This window comes from Haliotis cracherodii, unplaced genomic scaffold (genome assembly GCF_022045235.1).
Source record: "Haliotis cracherodii isolate W230 unplaced genomic scaffold, xgHalCrac1.p SCAF_20, whole genome shotgun sequence".
Taxonomy (NCBI): domain Eukaryota; kingdom Metazoa; phylum Mollusca; class Gastropoda; order Lepetellida; family Haliotidae; genus Haliotis; species Haliotis cracherodii.
In genome coordinates, this window is record NW_027266276.1 from 5,772,346 (window position 1) to 5,793,552 (window position 21,207).

A 21,207-nucleotide genomic window follows, 5' to 3' on the forward strand; every position below is an offset into this window, starting at 1 on the left:
AAGGTTCAGATTTGACACAGGTAAACCATGCATTCCAGACTTGCACTTGGATCTATGAAGAGAATTCATCACATCAAAAACATCATGACCAACTTCAAAATGTGAAGGCTGTGTGTATATATAACATAGAAACAAAGCACACTTACTCAGAACAAAAAGTCAACATTTATTCACTAAAACTTGGGATTTCAAAGGTAATTCTAGTCACTTTTGACTACTGTGTGTAGTGTCACAACATTGTCTGACATCGGTCTGCTTCATCTGTTTGATCCTCACATGAGCCTCCACCCTGACTCTCAGCATCTGATAACACCAATAGCCAGCTGGCTGAGAGTTCAAAACGAATCCATTAGAGTCCAACAAAGATGCTTGTAGACAATAATTGCATGTTCTTACAATGATGATCCACTGCCTATCTGAAGGCACACCGGGCTGGACCAATGTTATTTCTTGTTCCACAAATCTTACATCACAAGGTTTAGATGCAGGAGTGAGGATTAAACTGAGGCAATATGAATTAATAACATAACATGATTATATTTTGTTTGTTGCACTCACTGAGAGAATATTTTGTTTGTTGCACTCACTGAGAGAATGCTGTAAATAATTGAGCCTGGACCAGACAATGCAATGATTGACATCATGAGCATTGATCCACACATTTGGGATATGATGACATGCATCAACCAAGTCAGCAAGCATCATAATAAGACAAATCATGAATTCAAACCCATGATTATAGGATCCTGGCACGCCAAAGGGACGCAACCCTGCCTTTCATCACCAAGCTCCCTTTTCCCCCCATCACCCCCAACCACTTAAAATGGGGTCTACAATGATGTTACCTTATCAGTAAAATATTTTAATCATGTATATTTGTACTTGATCTGTTTGTCGCCTTTTACAACCAGCATGGGTTGTTGAAGCCTAATTCTAACAAGGGGTAATACGATTAATAACCAGACCGACCACTAAAACATAGTCCAAAAAAGTATACTGCCAGATTGACTATTCCATTTGATATTTTTCCTTTGAAGAAAAACTATTTCATTCATAAAAGCTGCTGATCTGAGTAAAACACAAACAAGGAGTACCCATGAGTCTGACATTCACATCTTAATGAAGAAATATGAGTGAGCAAGTTGGATTTAGTAATGCTTTAAACAGACTTTCAGTTGTTGTGGTTATATCATGGTATATCAGCTTTATGTGAGTGGAAAGCTGAAAGAAGTGCAGGTCTTAGATGGTTACCAGATTGGTGATGGCCTGACCAGTCGTCAAGCACGGGTTGCTGAAGACCAGTTCTAACCACATCGGTGACACCTATGAACACATGTGTGGTGCTGACAAACCGAGAAACATAATCAGGCCACCCCACCAGCACCTCAAGGGCATGTTTGAATCCAAATTCGACACGGTTATGATTCAAGGTTTGTCAGCACCATACCCGTGCTTGTGGATTTCACCTAAGTGGGAAACGTAAAGCATCACTTTGGGCTTTCCTCCCACATTAAGCTGACATGCCGCGATATAACTGAATAGTGTTCAACGCGGCGTTAAACCCAACCCACTCACTCACTTACTCAAGGGCAGATCATTCAGTTACTATTGGATGTTTCAAGTGCTGCCATGGTTACCATGGTTACTACTGTGGTTCAGAAACAGCTGCATGTCCAAGGTTTCAGAGTCTAATCTCGCTCTTCTACATCGGATGTCCGACCGTTTCAGTTCGCACTCCCCACTTATCGCCGGTATGCACATGTAACGCTTTGCAAGGGTGGAAAGAAGGGGGTATGTGCGATATCTCCTCTGCCACCAATGAATCGGGCTGTCATCAAACGATATGTCTGGCTCCGAGTGAAACAGTTTGAGCTCATTTTCAATCTGTTGACCTACACTCAACAAACTTTTTACCCTCACAATATCTCCCAACCAATCAGAAATTGACACATCCGCCCGTGGAACTTTGGCTGGTGGTTCTGCGCCTACAGTGGAATCTCCATACGATCCGTCATCGATCTCTGTTTTCACTACAACATTTGTGTCTGCCAGGTCACTTGTTTCCTTGGATATTCTTCGCCAAATGTGCTCTCTTTCAGTTGCAGAGAGAAAAGCAAGTTTTTTCATTCTTGGGTCCAGAGCAGAGGCGACTTTCATCTGATCCTGGATAGTTGTGGCGCCGTAGCTATCATCGATGACTTGGGCCATAATGGCCTTCACACTCTTCACAAACTCCACATCATCAGGGGCGTGATGCAGACTGCCCTTCAGCTTGATCACAATGGGCAGGATGACAGACAGCGTGTGCCCCTTGTCTGGGGACAGGTAGGCCACTGCGGTGTTGAACACCACTAGAATCTCCACCAGCTTCTCCAGGTGCTTCAGTGAGACTTCCGACAGTGGAAGGTCCTGGTGGAGGCTGCATTCCCCCACAACAGCCTTCAGGAGAGGTTCCTGTTCCACATACAGTTGCAGCATCTCTATGCTTGAACACCACTGATCATCAAATTCTCTGCATACATCCTTTTCTGGTAAATTCAACGAGTTCTGTTTCTGCTTGATATCAACAGATTGAGCCACCTTCTTTATTTGTGAGAACAAGTTCCTCACTTTTGATAAAATCTTGTGTACAGCCGGAAATGAGAATGATTTGTGTACCGCTACAGCCACAGTATGATTCAATCCACAGACACTTGGCCAGTCCCGCGTGCTGGACACGGCCTCTGCCAACATGGGACTGCCATCCGTCACCACCATCGGATCCTTGAGGTTCCAGTCTTCTGAAATTTTCAACAAGTTGTTTGATAGATCCTTGGGGGTAGTTTCTGTATTGATTGGGAAAGTCTTAATCATTTCAGTCTGAAATGCCCATGTATCATTGATATAATTCACCATCACCGTCAAATGGTATTCCCCACAGTCTGATCGCCATATTTCGGTCGTAAGACAGTGCTTAACTGCCTGAGACACTTCTTTCACAACTTTTGAAACTTTACTGTGATACATAGGCGCCAGGACTTCCTCCACAAACCTCTCCCTGTCTGGCAGGGAATAGTCAGCACACATCACCATGCACATTTCACGAAAACTGGGCGACTCAATATCGCGTAGGGGTTTCAAATCAGCAATGAAATGTTTGGCAATTGCTTGTGTGATGTCCTCTTGCTTTGCTTGGTTCGATGTTGGTTTGGACGATGTGGAGGCATTACTGTCACTCATGTCTGCTTGGAGAGCTGAAGAAAAACACTCCTCTACATGCTTACGCTTCAAATGCTGTGACAGATTGGAAGTGTTTTGAAAATACTTCATCTTCAGTCCACACAGAGTGCAGTACGCCGACGTTTTGTCCAAATAATTTCCACGACTGTCAACTTCAAATTTAAAGTGCTCCCACACAGGGCTAGTAGCATTACCCCAGAATGCCCGATAAAAAGAAGGCGGTTCGAAGATTACTTCCCCTTCGCTCTGGTTCCGCATGAAGGTCTCAGCATAGACAGGCGTTTTCTTCACGCAAACAGAACCTATTTTCCTCTCCGCCCCTTTCTTCACATTGCTTTTTTGATCCGACACAGCCGACAAATTAAAATATTTCACATTGAGGAAAGGCTTCTTTTGAATCTGATGCCGCTTCTCCAAATGGTAGGCCATGTTGGTTGTGTTGTGACAGTATCTCAGCTGTGTGTTGCACAGCATGCAGTACATGATAGTTCTGTCGATGTAGTTGCCATCCCTATCAGCTTCAAACCTAAAGTGTTCCCAGACATTGCTTGTAGCATGTCCCCAGAACTTGCGAAAATATTTCTTCACAGAGGAGTTCTTCGATTCCTCATTATTTGCTTTTAAATCCGTCTTGGCACAGATCTCCCTCCGACATTTTTCAGCCAATCGTTTCACCAGATCCTGTTTCTGCTCTGTGGTCATCAAACTCTCATCCTCTAGCATGGAGGGATTGACGTGTCTGACACCAGGATGCTCATCGATGATGTGCACGTGCAAGTTAGCTGTGTCCTCCTTAAACTCCAGCCTGCAGTCACACAGCGTGCAGTAGACCACCTCCACGTCCATATAATTCCCTTCATCGTCCACCTCAAACTTAAAATACTCCCACACATCATCTGCACCTTCTTGCCAAAAACTTTTCAAAATTCTTATCCCATCAGAAGGCTTTTCTTCACCATCAAATCTTGCTCCTCCAAAATTTCCCGTCGCCGAGGATGAAACATTTCCATATTCACTAACAAAGTTGTTGACGATGACATTTTCACCTTCTTCTTGTTTAATAACTCCACTGTCTGCTGCATCGATGTAAACCACTGACCTGCTTGGTGTCTGATTTCTCACACCGGGGTGCTTCCTGTCAAGGTGGTTGGACATATTGGTTGTATTTCCACAGTACCTCATTTTGAGGCCACATAGCATACAATACATAGACTTTTTATCCACATATCTCATACCCGACTCTGTGACCTCGAACTTGAAGTAATCCCAGACATGACTAATGGAGCGACCCCAAAAACTTTTCAACAGCATTCCATTGTGTCTCTCACAACCAGGGGGTTCCTCCATTCTGACTTTCCCAGGCCTAACTCCTACCTGAGACTGTAGTCAATGTTGATTGAATACTTCTAGTCACCTTCAAAATGGCGTCAACTAAGTGGCATAGCTGCTAAATTTAGTAGTGCATTGATCCACATTGTTGCTTGCTATCAGCACTCAGCTCACTGCAGAAGCCAGTCGATGCATCGAGAATGAGGTCAAGTTATTTTTAGAACTGCCTAAGCCACACACTGACTGCCTGATCACAGTAGAGCGAGTATCTTGATGACGGGACTACTTTCAAAACTTGATCTGTAGGATGTTATCTGTCAAGTTGTTGGACTGTTTTTTCTTTGTTTTTTAAGGCAATTAATTCAAACATAAAGCTATCATTAGTTAGGAATCAATTATCCCATGTTATAAACTATTTAAAGGAGTTCTTTAGTCATTCTTATTCAATTTCTTTACAAACCAAGCATTATTAATGGAAATTAAGTATATTTCATTATTTAAATATTTCTTTACCAACAAAATCATAATATTTTTTTTTTTTATTTTCCAAAGTAGTGGGAAAATGCAGTGTAATTTAATTTGACAAATCTTGGCATTTCCCAAACAAGTATAATTTTGTATGTTTATATCAATACCAAACAACATATAGCTTGTCACACAATTAATACTTTAACTCATGAAAATATTTTCAGTCAATAAATTTCTAAATACAGACTGATAACTGCAAAACGACAAAGTACATGGTGATGCACACAGTGAGTGAGTGAGTGAGTGAGTGGGCTGAGTGGGTGCGTGAGTGAGTGAGTGAGTGAGTGGGCTGAGTGGGTGGTTTGGCTGAGTGAGTGAGTGAGTGAGTTTGGGTGAGTTAGTGAGTTTGGGTGAGTGAGTTTGGGTGAGTGAGTTTGGGTGAGTGATTGAGTGAGTGAGTTTGGGTGAGTGATTGAGTGAGTGAGTTTGGGTGAGTGAGTGAGCGAGTGAGTGACATTGTACCTATCTGGGCAATAGAGCCTGGACCTTCAGCATGACAAGTGAGAACTGTACCCACAAGGCCACCCAACAGCCCTCCTGGGATGAAAGCAGTAAAGGGTGCGCATTATTTCTTAAAATACACCTAGTGTTATCAGTGTTAATCATCTCCATCCATCACAGAACATTTACAGTTAGATGATGTTCATCAACATTCTTTAGGTGACCAACACGTAATGATCTAGGGTAAACAATCTGGGAGGTGTACACTGAAGGTGAGGTTTCCATAGTAACAAGGTCAGGCAACTCAGTAACAGAAACAGTACAAACAATGACTATTTATGACCAAATTAACTACAAAATGGTTTTGGGCGTTGTGTTTCTCGATGTTAATTCACATTTGCTTGAAAAATTAATAAAACTGTAATGGTAGACCTGTATATGAGACAGAGAATAATGCCAGTAATTGTATATATTTAGGGCACACAAGTTTACAAGTCATTTAAAGCTACCGTATTTTCTTGAGTATAGTGCGCACTTTTTTTTCGAAAAAACACAGCTGTGTAGAAGGGGGTGCGCATTATACACGAATTATGAGTTTGGATGTTTTTTTCCCCCCATGGAAATACCATGCCAGAAATCCATAATGAAGTACACAAAATAATTATGTAATTACACTGTCTGTCTATAAAAAGTGTTCTTTGTATTTCTGGACTTATGTTTGTAACTTACTTTATTAATTTTATTCAAAATTCCTTATAATATTGTTTTTATTAATTTCGGCGAAATCGTGTGTGAAGCGATCGGAAGATCGCACAACTCACCGTTATTGCAGCAAACACGGTCAGAATACCGCTATTGACGCCTTGAAACGAACTTTAGTTGACAGAGAATGGATACATATATCATAAATGACATACTTTGACTCGTTAAAACTCATATTTGTTTTTGTTTGACGATTCTATGTCAACATGAAATTCTCGCGCTCACGTGATCCCGTGCGCGTGAGCCTTGACGGTGACTGGTCAGACATGTTCCATGTAAAAAATAATACCCGGGACCAGCGATCAGCTGCTTCGCTTAGGGTTATTATTATTTTAAATATGTTTAGTAAAGGCTGCATATAATTAAGAAAATAATGGAATATATTATTCCTGATAAATAGTTTATAAATAATTAGTTTCAGATACAATAGTTGCCGATCCTTGCATTAAAAATCCTATAAAGAATATATCATTGGGTGTGTCTTGACCGAATCACCGGTCGATTCCAAGAAAACGTGTGTACAGCTGATTGCTGTTTCCGGCTTAGTTTACGAGAAAATACACAAGGTAATCTTAATCCCTAGATATAAAACAATGCCTAGCAGAACAATCAATACTATTTAAACAGTAAATAAACATGTCTGGTGATTTTTTATCTCAAATTTCGAATTTGTACTGACGAAGTTTCTCAGCACCCGTTCGTTTGCCGGACTTTGCTGAAAGGGTACAGTGTAAATTTTTTCTGCGCATAATATTCAAATTTCATTTTTTCCAAAATATTGAACCCGCTAGAGGGGGGTGCGCATTATACATGGGTGCGCACTATACTCAAGAAAATACGGTAATTGAAAGTCACCACTTTGACCTTCTGAAGATCATATTTTTTCTGATGCTATTTTCCTGATTGCCAAAGCAACATGTTAGGAGCCAAGGCAACTTCACAAGGAGACAAATTAAAAAATGTAATAAAAGAATGTGTATCAGGCTTGAGATTAATGTTTTGTTTCATAAATGAAAATTACAATATGATCTCATCAAAATATAAAAGATACCTTAAGGCATCAGGATTTCTGAAGACCAGTTACCTCAACTGAGCTGGTAGACTAACACTTAGTCTCTGAAAATATATCCTCTACATCTAGATGCTTGAAAATCTAGACTTGCTTCATTTAGAGATTTTCCATTACAGTAAGGACTGGGTGGAAGAGAAGATTATATGGTTCAGGGGAAGTGAGACAGATGACTATTCTTCTTTCCTAATCTGAAATCGCTTGAAACAGTATTTCATTCATAAAACAGCGTGAATGTAACCTATATTTGATCGTATCCCAGGTTAACATGGCCTATATTTGATCGTATCCCAGGTTAACATGGCCTATATTTGATCGTATCCCAGGTTAACATGGCCTATATTTGAATGTGACCTACATTTGATGGAATCCTAGCTGAACGTGACCTATATTTGATGGAATCCTAGCTGATGTGACCTATATTTGATGGAATCCTAGCTGAACGAGACCTATATTTGATGGAATCCTAGCTGATGTGACCTATATTGGATGGTATATCCTAGATGAACGTGACCTATATTTGATGGAATCCTAGGTGAACGTGAACAATTTTTGATGGAATCCTAGCTGATGTGACCTATATTTGATGGAATCCTAGCTGATGTGACCTATATTGGATGGTATATCCTAGATGAACGTGACCTATATTTGATGGGATCCTAGGTGAACGTGAACAATTTTTGATGGAATCCTAGCTGAAGTGACCTATATTTGATGGAATCCTAGCTGATGTGACCTATATTTGATGGAATCCTAGCTGAACGTGACCTATATTTGATGGAATCCTAGCTGATGTGACCTATATTTGATGGAATCCTAGCTGAACGTGACCTATATTTGATGGAATCCTAGCTGATGTGACCTATGTTTGATGGAATCCTAGCTGAACGTGACCTATAACTCATGGAATCCTAGCTAAACGTGACCTGTTTTATTACACAGGCTAAAGAATATTCAATACACACGAATGCCACATCATTACAAATGTTCTGGAACAACGTAATTCTGTGGGCCTGGTATCAGTATGTGTTTATGATTCATGTGATATTACACTACATTCATCCCCGTCTCCTGCAGCCATTGTTGTAGATGCCTTGCTGATTTTGCAACATGGACGTTTATGCCAAATTACCTATCCAGGAGTGAGCAAGTTGGGTTTAACAATGCTTTGAACAACAGCAAATCTGATTGTGTGGTCATCATCAGCTGATCCTGGCATAGCTAAGGGAAGCAACTCCACACCACAGAGTTACACTCTTTAGCACACTGGGTCAACATAACATGGCCATCATCAATATTCCAGCTATATGACGGCAGTCTAAGACAATCCAGTGATTGACATCATGTGCATCGATGTTATGCATCAACCAAATCAGCTAGTCTGACCACCCAATCCTGTTAGTCACGCCTTACAACAAGCATGGGTTGGTGAAGACCACTTCCAACCTGCTTGTTCACGGGGTTTAACGCCACTTTTAACATCATTCCAGTTATATCCCCGCGTGTCAGCTTAATGTGGGAGGAAAGGCCGAAGTGATGCAGGTCTCAAGACGTTTACCACTTTGGTGAAACCCACGAGCACGGGTATGGTGCTGACAAACCTAGAAACATAATTGGTGCAAACCGGGATTCAAACCCACAATCATAAGTTTCTGGCATGCCCAAGGGACGCAACTCTGCACAGCGAATCGCAGCACCTTAGACGACTGGGCCACCCGTGCCCCCGCTTATAAATTACCACCAAAGACAATAAATAGATCTTAATTGTGCACCCCCCTTTTCAAAAAAGCTGTATCCGCCCATGGAGGGTAACACAATATTGACTGCAAGAATAAAGACAACTAGTTAACCAATGAGTTTCATTGATCAAATGTAGTCTTTCTGTTGACACAGTTAAATTCCAAAATGAAGCTTCATCTTTACGAATGCCCTGAGGCACTCGTGGAAGAATATTCCTTTCTAGCCCTAATGTGGTACTGGAGGCCCATTCTGCCATGAAATACCCATGGGGAAATGTTCATGGGAACCAGTTAGGACACCCACTGTGGAATAAGCCCCCACGAATGGGCATGTTAGAAATTAATGTTTTTTCAATGTTGGGGAGCCACAACGATGTCTAGGTGTGCCCTTCAGAATTACATTGTGCCAAAAAATCATTTGCTTTGAGAATAATATATGTCTGGATATAACACACTAATACGTCTTGGTGTTTTCGCTTTTTTGTTGGCTTCACATAAATAATAATATTCATTATAGATCCGGGGTAGAATAGGCCTTCAGCAACACATGCTTGCCGTAAAAGGCGACTATGCTTGTCGTAAAAGGCGACTAACGGGATCGGGTGGTCAGACTCGCTGACTTGGTTGATGCCTGTCATCGATCCCAATTGCATGGATCGATGTTCATGATGTAAATCACTGGATTGTCTGTTCTAGACTCGATTATTTACAGACCGCCGTCATATAGCTGGAATACTGCTGAGTGCGGCGTAAAACAACAAACAAACTATTACATGGTATTTGGATGTAAAAACTTTGATTAGTAAATGCAGCTTCAATAACAGTGACATCAGCGCCCAAATGCATGGAATTTTGAACCCTGACAATCTCACTGATGTCAGATCTTGTACTCTGATACAATACCCCACTGAGTTAAGATCCGAGGACACCTACACAAGCGGTCGCGTCAGGTGAACTTTCTTCTAAACCAGTCAGTGTTGAGTCTTCTAAATTTTCAGTACATGTTGGCTAAGCATTTAGACAAGCATCTCATGTCTGTATTTTGAAAATAAACATAATCAGACATACAACTTTAAAGCCACACTAAAATGGTGTTGTGGATGTGTCGTACATCCTGTCATTTCTGAGCGCAACGGCATCAAATGGAGGTAAATCTAGGGTATCTTAGTGTTCTGAGGCAGTTGCTGAGATCAAAATTCCTGTATTGAGGCAGCAAAGAAATTAAGCTGAATCTTTTAGAAAGCTGACATTTGTTTGGCTCAAGAAAACAAGCATCCTTTATTTAGATTGGGCAGTTGAGGGTTGGTCACCTGACGCCACCTTCTGTGGAGGCGTCCTCAGATCTTAACACAAGAAGGTGTTGTATCTGAGTGAAAGATGACTTTAATGACATACAGGAACCCTGAATGCTGTGGGCTATTGACCAACAGTGGCATGAATAAGCATCAGTCTCTGGTGTCTGGATGCAACATAGACTCTTGCTGTCAAAAAAAATCTTGAACTCAAGACAAGATTATTTTTTTCAATCATGATAGAATAAAAACCATCAAAGCACAAGTCACATGCCTACACATTGCTGTCTGTATTATTAAATTTATATTCTTTGTTATTTTTTATGCATTTTTTTTTTTCAAAATGGCAGGATCTTTCTTCCTGAACGTGTGTCTTTGACTCAAATGTGCCATTTTCTTTCCAGTACAAATCATACATAATTTTCACCCAACATTTTTTACCTGACTTCTGGAGGAGTTTTATTCATGATACATCTTTGACTGAATGTGGTTTTACATCAGAGCAACATTACACCTAGATCACAACAACCAATAACTATTCCAGTCTGGACCCGACAAACCAGCTCCTGATAGCAGGAGCAGTTCAAAGCAGTGTGGCACAATCAACCAGCTCACACTCAGCAGCCGCCACCTGACCCTCATTCTAGTTCCTGACCCTCATTCTAGCCCCTGACCCTCATTCTAGTCCCCGACCCTCATTCTAGTTCCTCACCCTCATTCTAGTCCCCGACCCTCATTCTACCCCCAACCCTCATTCTAGCCCCTGACCCTCAATCTAGTTCCTGACCCTCATTCTAGATCCCCAACCCTCATTCTAGCCCCTGACCCTCAATCTAGTTCCTGACCCTCATTCTAGTTCCTGACCCTCAATCTAGTTCCTGACCCTCATTCCAGTCCCCAACCCTCATTCTAGCCCCTGACCCTCATTCCAGTCCCCAACCCTCATTCTAGCCCCTGACCCTTAATCTAGTTCCTGACCCTCATTCCAGTCCCCAACCCTCATTCTAGCCCCTGACCCTCATTCCAGTCCCCAACCCTCATTCTAGCCCCTGACCCTTAATCTAGCCTCAACCCTCATTCTAGCCTCAACCCTCATTCTACCCCCAACCCTCATTCTAGCCCCTAACCCGCATTCTAGTTCCAAATCCTCATTCTAGTCCCTGACCCTCGTTCTAGTCCCCGACCCTCATTCTAGCCCGAACCCTAATTCTAGCCCCTGACCCTCATTCCAGTCCCCAACCCTTATTCTAGTTCCAGATCCTCATTCTAGTCCCCGACCCTCGTTCTAGTCCCCGACCCTCGTTCTAGTCCCCAACCCTCATTCTACCCCCAACCCTCATTCTACCCTCATTCCAGTCCCCAACACTCATTCTACCCTCATTCTAGTCCCAAACCTCATTCTACCCCCAACCCTCATTCTACCCTCATTCCAGTCCCCAACCCTCATTCTACCCTCGTTCTAGTCCCCAACCCTCATTCTACCCTCATTCTAGTCCCAAACCTCATTCTACCCCCAACCCTCATTCTACCCTCATTCCAGTCCCCAACCCTCATTCTACCCTCGTTCTAGTCCCCAACCCTCATTCTACCCCCAACCCTCATTCTACCCTCATTCCAGTCCCCAACCCTCATTCTACCCTCATTCTAGTCCCCAACCCTCATTCTACCCCCAACCCTCATTCTACCTTCATTCCAGTCCCCAACCCTCATTCTACCCTCGTTCTAGTCCCCAACCCCCATTCTACCCCAACCCTCATTCTACCCTCATTCCAGTCCCCAACCCTCATTCTACCCTCGTTCTAGTCCCCAACCCTCGTTCTAGTCCCCAACCCTCATTCTACCCCCAACCCTCATTCTACCCTCATTCCAGTCCCCAACCCTCATTCTACCCTCATTCCAGTCCCCAACCCTCATTCTACCCTCGTTCTAGTCCCCAACCCTCATTCTACCCCCAACCCTCATTCTACCCTCATTCTAGTCCCTGACCCTCGTTCTAGTCAACTAGGTACAGTGGTGTTACTTTGTTGGAAACATATCACCAAATGAAGTGGTACATTCCCTAGACACCTATCACGATGCCTATAAGTGTAAAATCTTGAACACAATGTTAAATCCCATTTCACCTCACCTTTGTGATGGAGGAAAGCACACAGTGACATTGGACACATACATTTACCACTTTCGTGACACCCACAAGCATGGGTATGGCGCTGACAAACCTAGAAACATAACCATGACAAACTAGGATTCAAACTCACAACCACAGGTTCCTGGCATGCATAAGGGAAGCAACTCTGGACAGTCTCAGATCACTGAGCCACTCTCGTCCCCTTCAGATAACATGGACTCAGCTGAAGTTTGTTCATATACAGGTAAATAACCATTGTTTGGGCTTCTCTTGACAAATAGTTATTGGTGTGATAAAAACTTCAGGCTAACGTTTCTCACTTTGGTGACTGACACAAGCAAGGTTGGTCGGTTTGTTGTTTAACGCCGCCACACTCGGCAATATTCCGGCTATATAACGGAGGTCTGTAAATAATCGAGTCAGGAACAGACAATCCAGTGATTGACATCATAAGCATCGGTCTACGCAACTGAGATACGATGACATGCATCAACCAAGTCAGCAAGCATCATAATAAGAGGGACGCAACCCTGCCTTTCACCACCATGCCACTCTTTCGCTTACCACCCCGACCCCCTAAAACCGGGGGGAGTGAGGGGGTCTACCTTATCAGTAAAATATCTTAATGATGCATATAATTGTGCTAGATCTGTGACAGTCCATGAGTGACAATCTAATAAACAATTCATTCATCTTTTGTTTCACATGTTCTTACATCCATCCATCCATGCAACCACCCTCCCATCCATCCATCCCAACCAACCACCCTCCCATCCATCCATCCCAACCAACCACCCTCCCATCCATCCATCCATCCATCCATGCAACATCCATCCATCCCAACCAACCACCATCCCATCCATCCATCCATCCATGCAACCATCCATCCATCCCAACCAACCACCCTCCAAACCATCCATCCATCCATCCCAACCAACCACCCTCCCATCCATCCATCCATGCAACCATCCATCCATCCCAACCAACCACCCTCCCATCCATCCATTCATCCATCCCAACCAACCAACCACCCTCCCATCCATCCATCCATGCAAACATCCATCCATCCCAACTAACCACCCTCCCTTCCATCCATCCATCCCAACCAACCACCCTCCCATCCATCCATCTATCCATCCATCCATCCATCCATCCCAACCAACCACCCTCCCATCCATCCATGCAACCATCCATCCCAACCAACCACCATCCCATCCATCCATGCAACCATCCATCCATCCCAACCAACCACCATCCCATCCATCCATCCATCCATCCCAACCACCCTCCCATCCATCCATCCATCCATCCATCCATCCATCCCAACCAACCACCCTCCCATCCATCCATCCATCCATGCAACTGCCCAACCATCCATCCACCATCCCATCTATCCCTCCCAACCATCCACCGTCCCATCCACTCACTCATGTCACACTTGACCTCCACATGTCATCCCTGGAGGGGACATCTAACAAGGTGTTAATTGTCTCACTGTCAGATTACGCATACATCAAAACTAGTTCCGGTTGAGTGGTCACAGAGCACTACACAGCCCCACCCCAGGGGTCGCCTGACCTGGCCCCACCTGTCTTTGTTTACCCTGCCTGGTGCTCACACTGACAGGTGGTCAACAATTGCATTAGGGTAATCTCATGTAATTGTCATTGAATAATGCGTCAAGCCCAAAATAATCTATATGTCTTAAGTGTGAATGTCAGAAATTTGTCTTGTTTATTTGTATGAAAAAAGTCATTTTTTCACCTCAAAAGTTTGACATGGTGGTAATCTAGTGATAAAAAAAACAGAAAGTTCCCCAAAGTTAGTCAGTTGGTTACGTGTACATATATATGCTCTCTGCCTCATAGCATTCATTCACCTGATGAAGGAGTAAGCATATACTCCGAAACGTTGTGTTCCTCATAATAAAGAAGTTGACATCCATAAATTCTCTTCCTTATGTGTATCACTTCTAAATGCCTTTCAAAGACTTGGCAATATTCTATTTTGAAGATGTATTCAGCAAAAGTATGAATAAAGTTCAATTGGTCATTTACTCAATGATAATGTCAATAACAAAACCAGGGCAATTGTACTTTGGACAACGATAAGTCATTTGACAAAGCTAAAAATAGTGAGTTTGAATGAAGAATTGACTTTCACTTTGTGTGAGTTCATTGGAGTATGAACCTTCATAGAGTGAGGGCATAAACTGTATGAACGTCGGAATGTGGAAGTAGTCCATCACTGTTTACATCATTTCAAGAACACGGTCTCGTGAAAAACGTATGAACGTCAAATTGTGTCGTGACCTCTCGTCCAATGGAAAAGCCGTATATCGTGTAAACTTCAAACTAAAAGATTATACTGCTTTGAACAGCATTTCATTTGTTCATTTGGGCATGTCAGTTCAAAGTCGTGCACTTTGGTGAAAAATAAAAATAAAACATAAAACATAAACAAATAGCCCATAATGTGACAGAAGGTATCACGCATCGACATGATTACATATACACCTGTACACACACCTGTATAAAACCATATACATCACACTACAAGTGTAACCCCTGCTAATTAAAACAGGTGTCAGCTCTATGACCATTGAATCTGTGCAACAGACAAAGCCAATTTGTGTGTCCTGTCCAGAGAGTGCACCTGCTAAATTTGGCAAGAAGCACATTTAATTATCTGTAAATGTGTGACTGTTGTTACATTGAAATGGCCAGATGATGTAAAACTCATTTGAATCAAGATACTACTCTGCTACAGAATAACCATTCAGTAAAACTGGTTGTCCACAGGAAATGTGACATGTCCTTTTTCAAGTTTACTAATCTCAATCTAGAACACTCCTGTTAATTTTAAAACCTTCAATGGGGAACCCCAAATATCACTCGACCTGACTTATATTGAACTCTGAATACCGGAAGCACTGATTTCATCGAATGAAAGGATTTCTCTTTTACATATTTTCTTTCAGGATTTACTGAGAGCCAACAAATGGGACATGATCAAGTACAACCTATGAATGACATTTTCTTTGTAAATATTACTGTACACATGCATACTGTATTATATGCAGATATATGTATCACAAACACAGGTCAGTGGAACAATGTTCCTCAAATTCGGCATATTCGGATATCATAACAGTTCTTTTTCATACTTTTTAGATTTTTCCAGGATATGTACTTGAAATTAATTTCTTTTTTCTTTGTGAGGCTATTGTATTGAATACCTGATGAGCTGAGGTGAAAATGGGGTTTAACGTCGCGTCAAAGATTATTGCACTTACATAGCAACGTGCATGCACGTGTATGTGTGTGTGGGTGGCTGCTTGTACTAGTCCGGACTGATGCCGATTTATAGTGCTAGCTCACTGAGATACCATGCTGCAGTTTAACATGAATACCCCACTCAGACACAGTATACTGACTCCAAGCCGACCAGTCCTTGTTTTAGCCCCTTAATGCCGAGCGCCAGACAGGGTAACAACAAGTACAATCTTTTAATGTCTTTTGGTATGACGCGGTCGGAGATCGAACCCCGGACCTTCCGCTCTCCGGGCGGACGCTCTACCATGAGACCTCGGAGGCGGTGTATACCTGATGAAGGTGTAAGTATATCCTCCGAAACGTTGTGTTCCTCATAATAAAGAAGTTGACATCCATAAATTCTCCTTACATGTATCAGTTCTAGATGCCATTCAATGACTATTGTATACCTTACTTGTATGCCTTGTATTCATATCTATCTTTTAAAATACCAAGTGAAGTGAGGTCTCAATCTGTATCGTATCAGAAAAATGTAACCTATGCATCACCCGAAGGTACATGCCTACTGTATCATGTACCATATGGTAAGTCAAGTATCATTGTACATCAGAAACGTGCAACTTTAGCAACTAGTCACTCAAGTCAAAGTGATTGTGGACCAGAAACAATAACGCATGTAGTTCCGACTAAACGTTATGGAAACGGTGCCAAAAGACAACCTTGGGCTGGCAGGCTGAAATGTTTGTCACACACATTCCACCAGTGAGAGAGGGGGTGAGGTTTCTAGGGCTGGGACGGGTAACTCGTGTACCCGGGTCAGGTGGGTACTGAGTAGGACCCGGGTACCCACAGGACTACCGGGTCCCGTGGTTCGTCACGTGATATATTGTCTAATGACTAAAATTATCTGGAACTCTATGGTTACACTACAAGTCATTAATGTTCACTTTTCTTTCTGACTATGCACCCATTCCTTCTGACTTTTCATATGGTTGAATAAACATATAACTTAAGTCAACTTCAGTGTATGCATGACCAGATTGTTTAATACATGTATCTAAATACGTTTTGCCAGGGCTATGCTAAAAAATGTCCCAATCGGACATTTTGAGACATCTCCTGAGACCTACAGTGGGAACCCGGGTAGGGTAGGGTAAGAGGGGGGCGGGTACCCAGGTAGTAAATTTGGACTCGTCCCAGCCTTAAAGGTTTCATGCTGCTATTGGGAATAGTCCACCAATATCATGATTGGGGATACTAGAAATGGGGAGGGAATCGAACACAGACTTTCGCCATGACGAGCAACCGCTTTACCACTAGGCTACCCCACCACCCCTCATTTCATCAGTGAATCATTTCAACGGCAGTATGCATCTATAGCTGCTAGTCCACAGCCCCAGTCCAGAAAAATTCTGTTCGGCCAAGAAAGCTCAGCTAATAATCGTCCATATCATAACACTCAAACCTAATGAAAATGCTGTCAGGAGCCCTGTTCAGGCTACTTCACTCAAATGTTTTTTGCACAGACTGCAACATTGTGATAATAATTAGTTTGCATACAAATACTATTTAAGGCTTGAATGATTAAGATAAGATAATTGACATGACTGATGAATCATTTTCAATTAAAACAAGATGTATTTCATCCTTTGGCAAGAATTAAAACAAACATGGAAAAATTGACAAAATCCCTATCACATGAAGAGATATTTTCCCAGATACACACAGTCTTGTTTTAGGTTTATGACAAGTTATGAGTAATCATATTGTATTGCTCCTAACAATCGCTGGGATTTTCTGTCAGTGGGCAATTGTGGTTATCTGCTTGTAGCAATATTCTAGCTCTATCCCAACAGGGGCTGCTGAGAATAGGCTCCACAAACTGTACCCAAGAGGGACATTGTACTCAGATCGGCAAGACAGGCAACTGATTTCCCCATGAGGACACCTTTTGTCTCTCCATGAAATCAAGTAACTACAAATTATAGATTAAGGGTTATTTTGGTCAATAAAACTATTATTTCTATCAATGCTTAACAAAACCTTTACATTCTTGCCATTGTAGTGTATGCATGTTCACAATGCCAATTTCATAGTCAAGAGGAATATAAACAGCTTTTCTTTTTAAAATGAACAATTGTGATGTGCATGATTGTTCAAAACAAAATAAAAATTTAAAAGCTGTATTATTTTCATTTTTTCAGGGCGATACTGTATTTAGCTTGTAAAGTCTTCTAAACATTTGAACTGCAAATAAATATATTTATTTAGATCTAACTGAAACAAATAAAATATCACATCCATAAAATTCATGATAATATCAATCATTCAGTCTGAATATAGTCTGTTTTTAGTTTTTATTTCAAACTTCTCTTTTATGTTAACACAAAATTCAAACAAATTTCAAACTACTAAATTAGTTACATCTTAACAAAAATAAAAATTAAACTTTCAATTAAACAAAAAATACTTAAAATCAAGTCGAAGTCACTTAAATTTATCTTAAATGTATTACTATCCCATGGCCTAATTGCAATTTAGATGCACTTTTCATAATAATTAACAATAAATTATGATAATACTTGTAAACAAACTGCTGTCAGATTGATAAAAGCACATGGCCGGCTAGCCGCAGTCAGAAATAAACAAGTTGTCAATCAACAGTGATATATGCGTACGTAGCCGGTGTATATTGTCTGTATACCACACTGGTAAATTCGAAAAGATGGATCCACAGACAAAACGTATTCTTCTTGTCTCGGACAAGCCAAAAGGGTCATCATGTGACGGAAGGAAGCATGTTGAAATACCGCACACAATAAATTATGATAATACTACACCATCTTATGTACATGTGCCAGATATTAAAATTTATACAACTCACCAAATAATCGAAATTCCTCAGCGAAATTTGCCAAAATTTCCGACAAACTGCGAAATAAAGATGAATCGGGTAAGGTAACGATGTCGTCTAAATAAATGCCATCGCTAGAAATACGCCGACTGACAATGCACCTAAGCACATGTGCATGTTAATAAATTATGTTAATGATAATTCGTCATAAATAAATATTAGATGTCCCACCTACCTCTGGTAGCTCTACGCTGAGAATTGGACTTGCCAAACAATGGCCAGTCGAATGCGACCGGGGAATTTCTATTTTTGGGCACAAGGTTGAACTAATTGTGGGTATCTGCTAAATGCTATATTCTTCACGACTAAGTACGTATGAAATTGTAGGCGTCTGTTGGATGTATAGGGAAGGCTTGTTTATATTTTTATTCTTATAAGGAAACGCTTCCGTCTGAACTACTTTATGCTGGATTTCATTAGCATAATCCCAAGTTTATGAAAGTTATTCGATGTTTATAAACAAGACGGTGTATACTGTGGACCCACTGTACTTTTAAATTGAAAATTTAATATATTTGTGAGATGTCGTTTTGATCTGTGTGTATGGACATGACTCCTGACCTAGATGTGTCATGTCACAAATGAAATTGATTTCTTTAGTTAGATATTTAATCTTATTGGGGATACTTGTCAGACATATTACATATCATATGTTCTAGTTTCCAAGTATTACCACTCAATTAGCATAATTTATGCAAATGTAATCAATTAAACTCTTTTAGTCACACCCATTCGTGATAACAAAATTGATGGATTTACGGTAAGTTGAATCTAGATGAAAATGATATATGTGGATGCTAATCATAAGGATACTTCGTGTGAATAAATAAGAACGTAAACACAACTAAGTTTATTAATACAAGAAAATGTTATATAAAATGGAATCATTTGTTTCAGTCTTTTTAATTCATATATTTTTATTTCAAACAGGGTAGCAGGAGTCCCATCTACAAAATTTAAAAAACAATAAATACAGTATTTTGGTGTGTTTTTTATAACACAAAAGACAAGTACAAAGACCAAAAAAATATTCACTCACATACTGATACTTTTTATGCTTGTTTTTAGGAAGTACTGTGAAACAAAGTTATTTACCATTTTTGTTAATGTTCAAGCAATGAATAATACTTGGCCCACTTAGCATAAAACTCTTAATTAAAAAAAATTAAAATTTTAAAAATCTTAATTGTAACACTTAATTATTAAAATGATTAATGTGAGGATGGTCTTTCTTCCATTTACATTTTAGATATACAGTTTACCCAATAAGAGAAATAAATCAAAGACAGAATCAGTGACAACATTTAAAATAAACAAAAAAACATGCCCGCATCCTTCAGAAATCCATTTTAAAATTATTTGCCCAAATTGATTCAACAATTTCACATTCACAAAGAAGATGAGATATTGTACACAAATTACAAAAAAAATATCAGAATTTGTAACTTTAAATTTAGCCTGGAAAGCATTTGTGGTCAATATTTTTTTTTAAACAACCCTCTACTGAAACCATCTTATACTTCGTATCCCTTGTACTAGAAAAAGCTGGGTTTGGTTTTACGCCGCTTTTAAGCAATATTCCAGCAATATCACGGCGGGTGACACCATGAATTGGCTTCACACATTGTACCCATGTCGAGAATCGAACCCGGTTCTTCGACATGACGAGCGAACGCTTTAGCAACCAGGCTACCCGACCGCCACCGTGAATTAGGTGGCACACGTGAGTGTGAATTGGGTGGTACTACGTGAATGTGAATTACGTGGTACCACGTGCGTGTGAATTGGGTGGTACCATTGGAATGTGGACCAGGGGATGTGAATCGGGTTTCATGCTGGAAAGTGAATCGGGGTTCACGCTGGGTTGTGAATCGGGTGGTCCCACGGGAATGTGGATGACTGCACGGAATGACACGGACGATCTCACATCCAAGACGGAATGACACGCCTGCGATCGACAACATGGACAGCAAATGTCGTCATTATGTATCTGGGCAGTTTGGTATAGCTATGATCTTAGTTTTCTTACTCCCCGTGACTGTGCTTCCCTAACTACTGATATTAAATGTGATATATCCGTGGTGCGCAACGCCGTTTGGTGGTCTGCATTATTACAACAGGTGATGGAATAGTGAGTGAGTTTTTTCTTGGGCGTGATTGTGCGTGCGTGCGTTTTCGGACGTGTGTGTTCTTTGTGTTACTCCGCACTCCAGTATTTCCGCTACATGACTGCGGTCTGATGAAGTCAATTCAGTGATTGATATTATGAGCAACGATCCACGCCGTCAGGGTACGTTGACACGCCATCTCCAAGTCTGACCACCCGATCCATTAAGTTGACCCTTACGACCAACATATATTTATGCATGGTATCATAAATAATCAGCGTATGACTGCATGGCATATAAATGTGCATGTTCAATGTTAATACACGACTGTAGTAGGTCATGAAAACAGTCGTGGGAGCCCCCGTTCAGTATATATAGTTGCCTGGAGCTTTCACACGGTGAT

General features: G+C 41.2%; 2 protein-coding genes across 6 annotated transcripts in view; both read right to left on the reverse strand.

Annotated features, from left to right (window-relative positions):
- The window catches only part of LOC139470246 (POU domain, class 6, transcription factor 1-like), a 102,761-nt gene extending 83,840 nt beyond the window's left edge, over window positions 1–18,921 (reverse strand). For all 5 annotated transcript variants that reach the window (XM_071252581.1, XM_071252576.1, XM_071252578.1 and 2 more), the window contains exon 1: window positions 18,872–18,921. The gene's annotated coding sequence lies outside the window, so the exon portion shown is untranslated. The remainder of the gene's footprint in view (window positions 1–18,871) is intronic.
- On the reverse strand, window positions 186–4,639 carry LOC139470085 (E3 SUMO-protein ligase ZBED1-like). The gene has a single exon (XM_071252375.1). The coding sequence runs from the start codon at window positions 4,564–4,566 to the stop codon at window positions 1,618–1,620; it is 2,949 nt and encodes a 982-aa protein (XP_071108476.1). The 5' UTR covers window positions 4,567–4,639; the 3' UTR covers window positions 186–1,617.
- Window positions 18,922–21,207: the final 2,286 nt, after the last annotated feature.